The sequence below is a fragment of the Oxyura jamaicensis genome, chromosome 4 (assembly GCF_011077185.1).
Source record: "Oxyura jamaicensis isolate SHBP4307 breed ruddy duck chromosome 4, BPBGC_Ojam_1.0, whole genome shotgun sequence".
Taxonomy (NCBI): domain Eukaryota; kingdom Metazoa; phylum Chordata; class Aves; order Anseriformes; family Anatidae; genus Oxyura; species Oxyura jamaicensis.
In genome coordinates, this window is record NC_048896.1 from 30,133,446 (window position 1) to 30,150,314 (window position 16,869).

Consider the following 16,869-nt stretch of genomic DNA (forward strand, 5'->3'; position numbering starts at 1 on the left):
ATTGTAAAGCAGCTATAATTTTGTTTGGATATTAAATTATCACTAGGCAATCTGAAATTTACAAGTAAACTGAAGACCACTAGAAATCTCACCAGCCTTTCTTGCATAAAGCATAAAACACATTTCTTAAGCTTATTGTCTCCAAAAATGGTTGGATTATTAAAAGATATCCTACCAAAGAAGGTGTTCAGCATATTCATAGCTCATCCCGGAAGAGCATGGGAATGAGCCACATGAGGTAGATATTAGTCATATCGCTTAATCCAGATACAGATGAATTACCTTAAGGAAGAGATTATAAGGACCTATATAGAATGGAGCAATTGAACAAGTTGGAACTCTCCAGAGTCCTAGGGCAATGACAACATCAAGATAATTTGAATTTTGGGCCCTGATCTCACCACTTTACAAGCTGGCAAAAACTGATAGTGCCATGAGTAGACATGCCATGCCCCAAGGTACAAGAGGTTGTTACTTCATGCTATTTAAAAAACAACCATCAAAATCCTGAGGTCATGTATTGATTTGCAGTAAATTATCTTGAAAGCATGAGTTGCACTCAGTGTGGAATATTGCCAGTTCTTTGTTGTTAGACTTTACTCACCTGGATAAGAAGGATAAATCACAAAACATCATAAAGTTTTAGTCACACACTACAATATTGTTCACACTTTATTAAAACTGTTACTAGCTGTTCCTGTATTAAAGTACATAGCAAAATAGTGCTAAGACATCCAAGAGGATTGTTTGAACATTTTTCAAAATAGGAATAGCATCAGTTTCAGATTATACCAAAACTTGGTGGAAAATAGGATTATTATTTATAGAAAGAAACACTTAAAAAAAAAATGAATGCACCTTATTTCTAGAAACTGAATAATATCATAAGTAGTTTATTTCAGTGTTTAGCTTAGAATAATGTCCTAAGCTGTTTTTTTGTTTGTTTTTGGCTTTTTTTTTTTTTTTTTCAAATAAAATCTGTAGTGATGCCACAAGAAATCTGTCTGGGTAAAGAGAGCAGTATGTACCCTTAGTGCTTAAGGTTGTTCCTTTATTGTCATTTAAAAAGTAATCTATATTGATAAACAATATTCCTGACTACGGAGATCCATGCGGTTCATTCATTTTTTTGGACCTACCATATTTAAAAATAACAATTTGGCTTTTCAATACAAGCCCTATAAGGACACAAGAGAGTATCAAAAAGTTAAAGAACAAGAGAAACAGAAACAGGTTAATCTGTTAACTTCCATTTTAGTGGATTTTAAGAGTTTTCAAATTCTGTAACATGATAATAGAACATTTTTGTATGTTCTTCTTCTAAAATTAATTTGAGACTATTTTGACTATTTATTCTCAATTTGAGAATATTTTGAATCACATTTAAAATTAAGGAAATTTTGAATACAACTATAGATTTGGATAAAATTTGCTTCTCTATTACTCCCAGTCACTTAGGGTAAATGTTATTGAAATCATGTATGGTAAGTTGGCATATATTACTGTGAAGCAAGAAGAAGCTGCCAGGCAACCAGTTTATATTTCAGAAAGAGCAGCAGATGAAGCAGAGTTAGATCTGTTATAACACCTGAAAGAACCATGTTTTCACATTAATAATAATAATAAAAAAATCCCCTGAGAACATGGGAATGTCTTAGCATTGCTGGATGACTTCACATTGGATGACTGATTTTATTTGCTCTTACCCATGTAAGTCAGACTTTAAGACTTCTTTTAAAACTCTGCTAGAAATAGGAACTTTGTGATTAAGAGTTTTGTTATAGGGTCTTATTTATGTATTTCTATATTACTTCATAACTAATTTTTTCAGTCTAATGATCTGAGCAGCATTGCCTTTTCCCTGTGTAATCTTATAGTACTAAGAATTTTCCCTCCTGTTGTCTGATAGAGACCTAGAAGCTCATATGTTAATTGATGTACTGAAGGAATAATTCTTTTTCGTAACTTTACATAAGTTTTGACAGCTTGAGGAATTTTTCTAATTTGTTTTCTCTATTTAATGTTCTGCATTTTACGCTTTTATGCCAAATGTAAATTCTAGATTTACAAAATATCATTATACATTCATCAAACTTGGACAGTTTTATGATAGAAACCTGATAGGGTTTTTTGGGGTCTATTTTTTATTTTTATTTTTTTTAGGGGCATGTTTCTGGATACCATTCTCCCTTCCCGTGATGATAATGGTATACGACCTGCCATTGGCCAGCGTACCCGTCTAAGTAAAGGAGATATTGCGCAGGCAAGAAAGCTGTATAGATGTCCAGGTATTGCACCATAAACAAACAAAAAACACATCCTAGCAATTGTTTGACTTTATTATTCAAGTTCAATGATATTTTTTTTGTGTGTGTGTCAGCTGCTTAGTAGTCTGTTTCCATGTTGGCAACTGACGTATTCAGTTCAAGAACTGAATCATAAAAAATCTTGTAGGTAAGGTTTCTGGAATGCAAAGCACTTAAGGACAGATAATCTGCATGGAACATATCAGACAGGTCATTGTGGGAGGATAGGCAAAACAACTCCGTGTCAAGTTTTACAGTCCTCCTGCTCCTCTTGGGACTTAATGAAGGCACAGTAACTGTTTCAAGTCAGTTATATGGCTGCTTTTTACCACCTGATCAATACAGAAGGACTGGAGATTTGTATCAGCATCAGTGGGTTATACTGAAGATGTATATCTGATTTGATGTGTGTTGTATTGCTGAAGTATACTTTTTGGTTTGTACTGTAAGTACAGCAAATCATAATGTTCTGTATATGGAGAACATGCACAGTGTTTATGGTTTTACCAGAGGAGAAACCACTTTAACAGGAGCAGTTGTTAAAGAAAATATGTTAGAATAATTTTTTGTCCTGTTCTTTTGGTATGGAAAGAACTTGAATAATATAATTCTTCTTGGCAGCATTATATGTAATAAGAGTATATAGACAGCAACTGTTTTATAAACGCAGAGAATAAATATATGTATTGATAACAAAATTTTTGAAGGCAAAAATATTCTATAGAATCAAAATAGCTGTGAACGTAGCCAGTGTCTTTTATCACATTGATTAAAGTGTAAAACAAAACAAAAACAAAAACCAAACACAACCCACCAGCCTTGGTTGTTGAGTGCATAATAATACTTGGACATATATTTTCAGTCAACTGAGAAAGAGAAAATGGGCTTTTAGAGATAATGTTCAAATAGTTGTTCAGAGAAAAAATCCTTTTCATACAATTCATGAAAATGTATAATAATGAGTTATCATTTCTTTCACTATATTCAAAGTCTTGTTTAAAGATAGTGTTCAGTTTCATATGTTCAGTTGTTTTGCCTTAAATGCAATACAATTAAAGGACAGAAACTAGGAATTCAAATCAGTATTTCCCAGAGGTACATGCTTCTTTGATAAATGTTGCAGTATTGCACATGTTTCACTTGGAGTTCTAGTTACTGCTACAAGCAGTTTCTGGTTGGAGAATCCTGTTGCATTTTCTGGGGCCTGCGAGCATGAAGCTGAACTCAGGGCTCTTGGAGAAATCAGGTGCAGTAGTGATGCAGCTGAGCTTTCTGGATTGTTCTAGCTAGGCAGGATATTCAGTAACATTATTCAGGAAAGATCTTAGTGACTGAGAAGCAGATTTGAGGTTGGTAAAGCTGTCTTTCATCAGCTGAGCAAGTGCCAGTACTCAATGGCCTATGAACAGCAATTTTGATTTAGTTTTATTTTTTTCTTAGGATTTTTGTCAAAGGAAAACATAGATGCTGATAGGGATCTTGTTACATTTTAATCAAGTTTTCATTATTCTACCATTTAACAATGTAAAGTAAGCATGTGATTGAGAGTCTCTCCTCTGTCAACCTTATTCTTAACTTTGTCTTGCCATTTGAGAACAGTTTTTGGTATTCAAGGCTGCATGTATTACAGTTTTCAGTCTGTTCAATAGGATAACAGAATATTATTTCTTCTGGTGCAACTGCTAAAGTTAATGTAGGTTTGCAATTGTAGTCCTACGTAGAAACTGCAGTTGATTTAAAATGCATATGTATAACTTCATAGGAACAAGAGAATAAGAAATGGGAAATGATGGAGAAGTACACTGGTAGGCAGAAAGAGATAACAAGAAATAAGCGGGCAGAGTGGGACTGATGGATGGGAAAGAAGGCTCAGACTGGATGGGAAAGAAGGCTCAGACTGGCAATAGAAGGTTGTTCAGATGAAGAGAAAGGAGATGTAAGAAGTTTAGCAAATTTCCAAATTGCCAGGATCTGTGACAGTATGTGTGGAAAAGAAGAGATGAAGATTACCCAGTTTGGTTCTTTCTGCTGTTCTTGCTGTTCCTCAGGCTTAATTTACTCCCTTGACTACTAGATTCTAGATTAGAAAAAAGCAGTCTTTATCAACTACATAAGAAAAATTAAAATTTTTACATTAAGACCTTTTCCCTGTAATTCGTATATTACTTTTCTCTAGGATCCCTATAAAGGGGAATCAACAGTAACCCACTGATTTAAATTTTTGGTTTAATGAGTTTGTTATCAGGACCAGTTACCTTTAGGATTCTGTAGCAGCTCTATGTGCTATATATATACGGAGCTGGAACTAAGTAAAAGGTTTTAAAGCTCTTAATTCCCTTTTGGAAAAATAGCCATATATTATGGTATATATTTGCTGATGCTAGGGACAAAAGAATGAGAGTTGATTCCCTAAAAGCCTTGGAGGCTCTGGGCTTTGTCATCTGCAGATTTCACTATAATCCTTAATGGAACTTAACTGCATGCATTGGCCTAGACCAGAGCAGTGTTAAACACTGGAAGGTTTCAATGGTAAAAATTGCTTTCTATAATACAATCTACCTGATTTTTGCATCTATTGCTGATCTTCACGTGGAAGAGAGAAATTAATTTTCCCCATCCTTACCACAGAAAGGCTCATCAGAAGACAAAGTTTCTCAAGCTGTAAAACGGAGAACAAATTGGTTTTTGGCTGGGGTACATGTGTGGGCAGAGCTGAAGTGACATTTTTCTAAGTGGTCTAGACTAGTAGAATTGATATAAGGCATGACGTTTGGGAAGGAATAAAACAGTGGAGAAAACATTGGCCATGATAAAGATTAACTATGGAATAAAAAAATATACAAATGCTTTGTAAAGCAGAGGTTTATAAGATAAAAGTTGCATTTAATTTATTTTGACATGAAATACACTAAAACTAGTTCTTAGGAAATTTAAGTAAGTGGTTGTTACTATGTTTTTACTTTTACCTTTCTTTCTCAAAGTGAAGTCCATTACTAATGTACTGTAACACACTAAAATGTGTAAATATACTATTGTATAAGTCTATTCACAAATAATGCAGTTACACAGTCTAGTTACAGAGAAAAACCTTAAATTCTTTAGTGACAGAGTTTTAACTGTTTCAATAACCACTGACCAATTTCAGAGGAATGTGCTTTAAATAAGAAGAGCCCAAGAGCTTCTGCTAACAGCAGCTCTGGATGCCAGCCTGGAACTCAGATCCCACAGATAATTAATTCAGCTATTGATTAATATAAGCAACATTTCCCTTGAGTAACCAGAAATTAAAAAATAAATTGTAAGTATTGTGAAACATGTAAAGCCCAAACATATTTTATACATTCTAGTTATGTTAATTATTAATAGAAGTTATCCCATTATTTTTTTTCTTATGCTTGCTTTATGCTTAGAAGTATTTATGAAAATTTTGGTACATTAGAGAGCTCACAGGCATTTAATATGGATACAAGTTACATTGTTGGATGAGCCAGCTTTATGCTATATAGTTTTATTCTTTAATTTTTACAAAAATAGAATCTTCAATGACAGCTTTTCTTCTGCTGAGGTATGTAGTTTTATGGCTATATGCAAGTTCTGTATATGGAACATGGAGAAAATAATCCTGCACTCTTTATGACGAAGAGAAATTCTAAAATGTGTTCAAAAGCTATTATAATCTGTTAATTTACTTTTATAAATGGTTATTTAAAGACTCTAATAGAGTAAGGGGTAATTATAACAGTGTTTTCCTCTTACCTTTTTACTAATTTCAGAGCTGCATTTGAATGGGCTTCTTGTATGTCTCAAAATACTTGGATAGCATTTTGCTTGCTTACATACTTCACGTTATGTATAAATGTGCATAGCATGACTTCATAATCTCAATATTTGTGAGTTGAAGTTACATTTAAATGAAAAAAATGCAATGTGAGCAGAGAAGATTGGACAAAGAGCATTCTCCATCAGATGCATGTGTCATCTGCTGAAGGCTTGCTTAGTAACTAACATTGGCAAAAGTTATTTAACTAAAGCAAAAAGATGATGTACTAAAATTTGAAATTATATTTGTACTCCTTCTGAGGGTATGCTGATGCAGTGTAGTCTTATTGAAGCCATGCATGAAGCTAAGAATATGAGAAGGCTTTAAAGGCTCTTTTGCTCTAAGAGCAAAACACTTGGATTCTCCTGAACTGTCAGCATGTCTTCTGCTCTGGGTATCTCTGTTTTGGGTTCTGCTTTCCTCTGCTCCTGTACAGCACTATGGATTTACCCTTGGCCTTCTCTTAGATGCTTTACACATGTGTTGTAAGCTATGATCCAGCTCAATAGCACTTGAGGAACCCTGTACAGTACTCTGCAATTTATTCAAGTTTTCATTCATTGCCATGTTAAAAATAAATTGTGGTTAATTATGGATATAGCTATTTCACTGAAAAGGCTTTGTACAGAAATAATTATTTAGTTCTGAATACCTTTTGTGTATGTGTCATTTTCTGTGAATGTCTGCAATTTTTTTAGAGATAAAAAACACTTTTTTTAATGATGGGAGGAAAAGATTTTTTTTTCATTCCTAAAGGACATGGTGACAGTAACTTTAGCTATTAAATTTTGGGGGGGCCGCACCAATCTTTTTCTCTCCTCATCATAACCATTTCAATGTCAGAGAGCATGTTTAATGCCCTGAATGTAGCTTATGCCTGATATTACAGTGTAGTTGTCAGATTACATCTTAGATGCATTTTAACAAGACAGCCTTTAGAGCTGCATTGTCTCTTTGTCATAAACAATCTTTTGTCCCCTTTTATTTAAAGATTTTCCAGATCATTTATAATTCATTGAGATTTTGATGGATACAGTGGTTCACCTGCTGGCAGTGTTAGTGCTATAATTTGAAAGCACTGCAGATCTGATTACACTGTCACTCATGGGATAATACTCTCAAATTCACATTTCTCATATCACACCTGCAAAATCAGTGGGTGAAACAACTTGATTGAAGGTCAAAAAGATGACTGACTGAGGTGTGACAGCCTACCAGAATCAGTTTTAATGGGGGAGAATGACAGGAGCTTGCAATTCTGTATTATAGTGTGCAGGGGAATTATTAATCAGTCAGCCAACAGACAGTAGCATGATTGACAGGTGAGATAGAGTTTCTAAAAGCTTCAGTAATAAAGAATATAAAATCCTTCAGCATTTTAGGACTTTACATTGGCTTTGCTTTATTACTCTCATCTCTACAAATCATTGTTGCAAGAGATTCAGTTGAAAATAGGACTTAAGTTTTCTATACCAATATAAATGAGTGACTTTAGGTCAGACTAGTCTCTCATGTGGGCAAAGTACTAAATAATATGAAACCGCTGACAAAATTCCAGTGTGGTGGCAGTCACACCATGCCAGTTTTTGTTTTAGGTTTGTTTTAGTTCATAAAGGATGTGACTAAGGGTGTGGCTAACTTTTTTTCCCCTGCAAAATAGTTATATATATAATTTTGCAGTTGATGGACAGCAATGACATTTCTAAGACTGCTGTAATTTTGGTTAAGTCAGCAGACAGCACACAAGTGAAACAGTTCATGGAATAAAAACATCCTGTGTAAAATGGAATGAATGTCAGATTGGCTTAAAATCACTGTTTTGAATAAATCATAAAATAACTAGTCTGTTTTCCATTCTGCATCTGCAGTGAGTTAAATGCATTCTAAATAGATATTGGAAAGACATTTTTCTCTGGTAGCCGCATTTAATTTTATATTTTTACTGTATTTTGTTTCTTTCAGCCTGTGGAGAAACACTGCAGGAATCTACAGGAAACTTTTCTTCTCCAGGTTTTCCAAATGGCTATCCTTCCTACACGCACTGCATATGGCGAATCTCTGTGACCCCAGGGGAAAAGGTATGCTTAACCTTTTCTCTCAGCTAAATACAGATACTATTTTTAAAGTAAAATGTTGCATTTATGTTTAAAGCTTGCATAATAGTTGAAAATCATGGTAGGCCATAGGCCATGTCTCTTGAATGGGACCATGAATGCTGTGCCATTGACTTGACTGTGGTCTGTGGCATTAGACCACAGTAGCATCCATCCAGTGGCTTTCCACGTGAAATGAAGTCATTATTTCAGTCTGCTGTGTGTTTATATCATGAAACCCCTTCAAAACTGACTTTCAATGGAGTTGGTGTCTTGGCATAGAGGTAGAAGAGGTAGTGCAGACTCCTTGGTGGACTCTTCTCCAGTACGGGCTCAGACAAGCTGAGCTGCCTGGGACTGGTAGCTGGACTCAGCCTGAGGAGCTCCTTGTTATGCTGAAAGAGATTTTGTGAAACAGTAATAAAGGAAATAAAGTGGCACTTTTTTTTGTGTGTGTGTTCCTGGTATGGAAGCGTAATGCATACGCTTTTAATTTCTGGGTGTCAGTTTAGGGAAAATGTGGATAAAGAGATGGGTTTGGTGAGAGCAGTTTGGACAGAAAAGTGTGCCACCCCACTGAAAGCAAAACGTGTTCTCCTTGTGTACGCTTTCAAAACATACTAGCTGAATTTTGCTTTAAAGTACTGGCTCAAATATTAGCTTGCCTCAGAATAAATAAGGATAGAGGGAGAAATGGGAAGCTTCATCTTCAGACAAAATATGCAGGAAAAAAAAAAAAAGTAAGTTTCTTTACAGGTAGCAGTAGCCAAAATTAAGCAAATACTGCCTGAAGGCTGAAAATTGAGACCCAGCACCAGTCTCAAAACTGGGAAGTCCAAAGAGGAAAACAGAGCATTTGCCCCCAGATATTTCAGTTTTGTCAGTTTTCTCCTACTCAGTATTGGACATAGGTTCTCCAAGCTGGATTACTTTTTCTCTATTTCTTTCAGGTTAGGGTCTTGGCAGACACCAAGAATACATGTCCCTGATGTGTTAGTAGATCCTGAGGAGCTGTAAAAGAATTTGCTAGTGTGAGGAATGAAAGCAAAGTCATTTGGACTGTGTTCACCTTCCTCTGGGCAGGAGCCATCAACAAGAGGAAAAATAAACATGCTTGGAGGGTGTGGGTGGTTCTGCAGGTTTGCAGGAAAAAACAAAAACAGTTGAATAAGAGAAGAGTTGCACAAAAGGTGCAAATTAATCTAGATAGGTAACTTTATATCCTCATTATTTGTGCTGCTTCTTACACGCAGCTTCCTAACAACAAAAATGGCATAGATTTCTTTCCTGTTTCACAGTTATAAAAGTCAAATGTTCATCTACAGTTACTGTTGGCTTCTGAAAATAACATTAATATATGAGTTGGAAAATTATGGTGTTTAAAATTTATAACATACAACTTTGCACAACTGTATCTGTGGATGTTAGTAACTGTAATATATTTGTAGCACTGTTATGATGTCTTGAGATTGTTACCACTATTGAGCTGTACAAAAGCTTAAGCCCTGTCTTGAAATCAGCAATATAAGGAGACCATTCCCATCCTAGTTCCCCCTCCAATGGAGAAAATGACTAAACCCTGTTTTCTAGTTGTAATCTGACGTAGTATGTCCTGTCTGTAGGGCACTGTTCTGACCTCCAGCTCTCATAGTCTCCATAGAATTCAGCGAGAACAACGTAAATGATATTTGTGCTAATGCCAAAAAATCTGTTTTGTCAGCGTTCTTCCCACAGGATAGTGCCTTACTTGAGATAAAGGACTTTATTTGCAGCAAGTACTTGATGCAGATAACAGAGTAGCAGAAATGAGGTCTAAATGTTAACTAATGCATATCGCATGTTGCCTTGGACACATTTATTATGCGTGATCCAAAGTTTTTTCAGCAATTTATGATAACATATTCACATTATGAAATAAAATATTTATTTAAATCTATTTCTTTCCTTTTTTGCTGTTTTGACCCTGATAGATCTCAGAAATGTCAGATGGTGGTTAGAGTACATATAAGTACATCACATCATGTTCTGAAACATCAGTGAGTACTTTAGTCACCTAAAAATAAACTGAAAAAGCATCAGTCCAGATTGTCTAGCTCTTGTCTCTTATTTACTGAGATCTAATATTGTGCTGTTTGAGCATAGTTTAGAGAATTCTATTCTATCCGTGCTGCTTTGTACATGTACAGGCACCTCTGATCTTCAGCAGGAAATTCAGTGAAGGACGGGACTGCAGAGGTACACTCTGGCTGTAGCAATCATCTTATTGATAAAGATCATAAACTGCCAGCCCAGCCTAAAATATGTGCATCCCTATGACTAAAACAAGTGTGGTGGTTTTACTGTGCTAGGCAGCTGAACACTACAACCGCTCTCTCACTCCCCCTCCTCAGATGAGGAGGGAAAGAAGTAAAGGAAAGAACAACTCACGGGTTGAGATAAGGATAATTTAATTAAAGAGAAAAAAATATTATTAAGGAAATATTAATTAAACAATTCAACTAATGGGAAAAAAGGGAAAGAAGAAGAGGGAGGGGGAAAGGGATAACAAAACAAAACAGGTAAAGGCTATGTGGAAGTGCAGAGGAAAGAAATTACTCTCTACTTCCCACAAATGAGCGATGCTCGACCACGTCCTTGAAGCAGGGCCTCAACGCACGTAGCCGGTGTTTGGGAGGAGGACGGACGTTTTCGCAACGAGAGCCCACCCCTCCCCTCTTCTTCCTTTTTCCACCTTTTATTGCCAAGTGTGACATCACATGGTATGGAATATCCCTTTGGTTGGTTTAGGTCAGCTGCCCTGCTGATGTTTCTTTCTCACTTTTTTGCCCACCCCCTAGGAGGGTCAGAGAGAGTCCTGATGCTGTGCCAGCACTTCTCAGCAGCAGACACAACACCGGTGTGATACCACTGCTGTTCTAGCTACAAGTGCAGAGCGCAGCACTGTATGGGCTGCTGCAGGGAAAGTCAACATCCCGGCCAGACCGAGTACAACAAGGCAGTTCATTCACCTTTTACTTTCTCCTGAGATTTAAGACAACATGGCAAACACCTGTATACAGCATATCTATACATAGAAAAATCTCTGGGGGAAGATGGTGTTAGTAACACCATACGCCCTCTGCCAGGGTGAATCCCTCCTTTTGGTGTGTAGAGATATTGTTGGCATGGGGAGTTTAAACTCTGCCAGTGTTTTTTTATTATTTATTTATTTATTTATTTGTTCTGAATAGGTTACATTACTTTCTATTTTTCCATAATTTTTTAAGTGAAAGATGAAATAGGACAGGTGAGTCCTTAGGTGAGATGAGGAAAATGCCACTTGCAGAAAATTTAGTCAGTACCGCCTGGTGTTTGCTAAATATCCCAGGTACTGGGCGGTATGATATTTTCTATCTGAAGCTGCAGTAGCACAATTGAATCTGCTGTGTAATCAATAATTCTTTAATTGCACTGACAAACACCCATTGATTGTTTTTTCCTATGAAGACTTTCAGTGATCTTGTCCCCTTGAACAAGCTCTGCAGTCTCTGGCTGTCTTTAACACTTTGCAGAATTGCAGAACAGAATCTTAGATTTTTATTTTTTTTTTTCTTGCCAACCAAAAATCATGCTGTGACAGACTGGGGTTTCCGCTTATGTACAGTTCTTGAATTCTAGTCAATGTTAAGGAATTGCTGTATCATCAAATACTTTGGCAAGTCAGAGTCAGAGAAGGCTGTGAAGGTTATTTCATATTTCATATGAAATTTCAAAGACAGGAACCATTAAGGAGGCTCATTACATTTTAATGGTTTCCATTTAGATAGCAGCACTTCGGGATAGTGACATGATCACACCTAAGTAACACCATCATTTTCCCTTTTCTGTCCTGGTGACTAAGGTTTGGAGAAAGGCAAATTTGCAAACAGAAAACAGAGAAACCTGATGTTTCAGCTGTGTCCTGCAAAAAGGAAAATTTGTGGCTAGACTCGTGAGAGACCTCAAGCTGAGCCATGGAGAAGACATAGGATGTGGCTTCCATAACCTGCTTCCATCAGAGCCAGCTAGGTTAGCTTAAGCAGACATAGAAGGTAGCCTGACCTTCACCCAGCTGTCTGCATCTCATCTGAGTAGAGAAAAATCCTCCCCTTTGAGAACCCCTCTGCCTGCACAGCTGGGATGAGGTTGACATGGATGGAAAAGGATGAGCAGACTGCTAAAGGCAGTAGAGGACAAGTAGACTGCTAAGGGCAGCCTAGTATATGCCAGCTGAGAGTTTCAGCTAATGCTTTGACACACGCCATTTTTGGGCCTACAGCACAATAATCTAGAAACTGAATATTACAACATTGAATGATTTCTGTCAAATTTCTCAGTAATACTAGAAAGGAAACAGTATTCCTATTTTGCAAAAATAAATATATATATATATATATATAATTCCCCAGTAAGTGCCTAGTGAAAACCTAGTAAGGGGAAAGAGAATGAGAACCATACAAAGAGAGATATTGCATAATACATTGAAGATAGAGGCTGTTAGATAGAAACCCAGGTTTCTACCAACACTAGCTTGTTCTGTTGAGAGTGCATCCAGAGTGTGTGTTGTGCTTACCTGAATCACCTGCGTTGTCCCTCTCCTATTGAAATTTGTTCTATTTAACCCGAATGGCTACATCTGAAATGGGAAAGCAGTCATGAAGTCTAGTTCATGGAACTTGCAAAGATGCAGGAGATTGAGAATCAAATTGTCGATGTCCCAAAGGCTGGTGTTCAAATCCTTGGAGTTAAACAGTGAACTGTCTGGATTTCTGGACTGGCTTTCATCAAAAACACAAACAACCAAAAAACCCCACAACACTCCCTCCTTGCTCCACTGCAGTTCTCTACATGCTCCAGCTCTTAATGGCACTGATTAATTGATATATTTTCTATAAGAAAACTATAATTCTTCTAATTCACTGAATGATTAAATGAGAGCATTTCATTTTCCTTTAATTCTATGCTTACGAGCACATCCACTGTCTACATAATACTGTTATTCGATTTTAAAAAATATATTATTATTATTATTTTGGTTAGGACTTTATTAGCTGTTTTTCAAAGTTCAGGGAAATGGAATCTATACTCAAGGCCAGGTAAAATATGGATATGGAAAGATAACTCAAAATATTTGAATATATATTCCTACAAACTTGTCAGTGTAAGGAATGCATACGCTTTCTTCAAAATATGTTAATTTCTATTGTAATTATTATTGCAACAAAGAGTAGGGGTTACATAGAAATTGTCTGATTTCATATCCGTTTGTTTTTGTCTTGCAGCTCAGGACAGAAGCCTAATACATAATTTGATCTTCAATATAATTTGTTGACTTTCATTGTTATGGGTCATTATGATTCACAGTGCCAATAGCAGTTGTGGACATGAGTTAATATTATTTAAATATTGAGGAGTTTCCAAATTGTCAAACTAACATCAAAGTGTACATTCTCTGCATACACATCTGAGACTAAATTGCTACCTCTCTTTGTGGCACTAAAATGATATAAGGAAGGGGCCCAAAGACAGAGAGAACAGGCTAAATTTGTTGCATCTGCTACACTGAAAGTGTTCCAAAGCTGCTTGCTGGATGTTCCCATGAAGAACACAGTGCTAGAGACAGACTGTGGTTTCAGCAACACTTACGGAGGTTTTGTGGATGTGGTAGCAGCTTGTGGGTATAAATGTTTGGCCTTACTCAAGCATCAGAACAGGTATCCATTTATTCAGTGCTGTCCTGATAGTCCTTGGCATGCTTCATGGCTCATACCTTCATCCCACAAAGCTGTGGCTGCCAGTGTTAATATACCTCACTGTACAGGACCTCTGGCAAACAGATGTTTTCTGTTTCCAATGGCATCAAATTAGTAAAAGTGAAAGCTACGTAGAATCACTCATGAGCTCGATTTTTCACCCAGTCAGTAGGTTGCCAGCACAAGGTGGTGGGGTAAGATACAATACAGCCTTCAAGATAGAAATTTTCCCATTCTCCAATGAACACAAAAGAGATTTTTGAGAATGTAGTTGGGTGTGTATACTTTTTTTTTTTTTTTGGTGAAAAATAAGTGAAATCAAAATTTCTGCTAGCCTGATGTTAAGGGCTTTATGTTACCTTTAAATTAGCTTCCTCCAATAGCTGTTTTTCTTTTGAAAATGTAACAGTCTGAAAAAGTTCTGCTTTTCTGGTTTACTATTGTATCACATCATTGTTTTTGGAGAGACTTGTGCCTTCAGAAAAAATGGAAGTCATCCTGCATGACTATCTGGCCCATTGTTCCAGTTAGTAGTGTTACATTTCCTACTTGGAGCTGGACTAGGGGTAAATACCTCTCCTTTCAACTGACACTCACAGCTGCTTCACAGGCTGCCATGGAGTTATACTTTTGCATTATGAGGTATTTGCTACTATGCAGCAATTTCTGTTTGCTTTGTAATAGCAGGTTTTAATTGTGAGTTCCTAGGATCAAAGCTAAGAATAAAACCAATTAATGCTTGTATGTAAATAAGGAAGATTTATATAGTTAGTCTGAAATATTTATTAATCTACACTGAGAAGATGCATTATTTTTCAGATATGTTTAAATCCAATTAAAGGTTATGAATTGCAAGTGATTTTATAATACAAAATATGAATGAGTCTTAATCTTCATGTTTTGACTCATCCCTGAAATTGAAGGGCGTAACACTAAGACTGTCCCAGTCTGTCAGGGTCCAGCCTGTAGCTATTGTGAACCTAGAATCACTATAATCTACTTCTCTGTTAAAAGTGTAAGTTTATGGCAGGTTAAGATTAGTATTTCTAAACCAAAGTGGGATAATGTGGTGGTCTACATTACTCCTGATACAATGTATTGAAAATATGCCTATTTACAGGTGTGCTCAGTGAAATCAAGAGTCAAAATTCCAGTAATGCAGAAAATAGAGATTTCTGTATAAAAAGCTTTTTTATAGTTTCATGACATCTCTGTGTGAAAAAGGAACTTGTGCCGTTTCTTTTAATGATACTGGTTTTAGTATTATGGTCCACCATTGTCAATACATAACTTCTTTGAAAGTAAATAATCTTGTCAAAACAGTAGTTGAATGGAAACACAAACCAAAACAATTCTTTTTTATAGCTGTCAGTGCTGCTTATAGTCACAGAATGGAATGGAAGAAGAATTGGCAGGAGAATTATCAAATAACATACTTAAAATGAGATCAGCACATTATTTTACCATATGAGCGTTCTTGAATTATTATTTCTCAGTGAAAATCTCCCTGTAAGCAGCTAAATTTGTGTCTCAGATCTTCTTGACTACGTAAAAATAAATTAAAAACAACAACAACCTTTTAATATTCCCATACAGCTTTATCTTACTATAAAAAATTAGTTGAAGTTAATTAAGTGTCTAAGCAGTTGGGATCCTTTTATGGGTCACAACTGGCTTCTGTTCTGCAGAATGCTGTTGAGGTCATTTTCTCGCAAGAACCATATGTGATTTACTTGTTTTCTTCTGATTGCAGATTGTTTTAAACTTCACCACAATGGACCTGTACAAGAGCAGTCTCTGTTGGTATGACTATATTGAAGTAAGAGATGGATACTGGAGAAAATCACCTCTTCTTGGTATGCAATTGTCAAATGTCTCTCTGTCCATAGTTACAATGCTCATTCAGTTCAGTGGACTTCTTGCTTGCTATTGTACACATAATACTCGTTTTTTTTTAGGTGTCTAAAATGTATCTAAACTGAGGTGGGGAAAACAAACAAACAAACGCAAAACTTTAAATGGTCTCAAATAAGTTGTTCATTTGACTTCAACACAGAGCCTTACACTTCATTGCAACTAGCTGTTATTCAATTTCATGTGGGGAAAGAAGAAAGTACAAAATGTGCAACTTTTTGCTTTGCTTATGGGTGTTAAAATACAAAGTTTCCGTAGGTGATTTCTGTATATGCAACCTGTACAGGTGATAGTACAGGTGTATGTTTTGTACTAGTCCTTCTGTCATGGCAATACGACTTAAGATAGCATAACCTTTATTTTTAAGGCTGTATTGCTAAAGCCTTTATTTTTAAAGTGTCAAGGAAGGGTAACTTTTCCCCTACTCCGAATTCAACCTTTCCTTGTTAGTTCCATAGTCTTAAAATAAATAACACTAGTTGAATCCAAAGGTTAAGTTTCACAACCCGTGGTCTTCTACAGTTTTAACTGGGGATTTCATACCATCGGGAACATGAGTCTCCAACCTCTTAGGCCTGTTTTGTTGTTGTTTTTAGAAGATAGACTAAAAATAATTAGCATTTTCATGGCCACAATTTAAAAACAATCAAAAAAAAAAAAAAAGATAAAAGGGAAATAAATACAGGGGACAGCTTTTTAACAGCAATGTCTGTTTTCTTAAAGAGAAAAGAGAAAACAATTAAGACCAAGCAGTAAGTACTCTTTCGTCTTGTTCCCTTCTGTGTCACCTAAACAAATGAAAATTTCACCTACCTAGGCTGAATTTAAAAGGGTAACATAGTACAGGGTCATTTGGATGTTAGTTCTTAAATCTCTTTGGTCCTTAGACATGATGAGCAGTATTACTGTGACCTGGATTATGTTCATCTCTTAAGATTAGTACTCACTTTACCCTTCCAAAATAG

At 36.0% G+C, this 16,869-nt stretch overlaps 1 protein-coding gene across 4 annotated transcripts in view; it reads left to right on the forward strand.

Annotated features, from left to right (window-relative positions):
- Positions 1 to 16,869, forward strand: part of TLL1 (tolloid like 1) — a 132,356-nt gene that overhangs the window by 80,952 nt on the left and 34,535 nt on the right. For all 4 annotated transcript variants that reach the window (XM_035325312.1, XM_035325313.1, XM_035325311.1 and 1 more), the window contains 3 exons: positions 2,164 to 2,288; positions 8,089 to 8,204; positions 15,744 to 15,846. In XM_035325312.1, the coding sequence (XP_035181203.1) occupies positions 2,164 to 2,288; positions 8,089 to 8,204; positions 15,744 to 15,846 (344 nt within the window). The remainder of the gene's footprint in view (positions 1 to 2,163; positions 2,289 to 8,088; positions 8,205 to 15,743; positions 15,847 to 16,869) is intronic.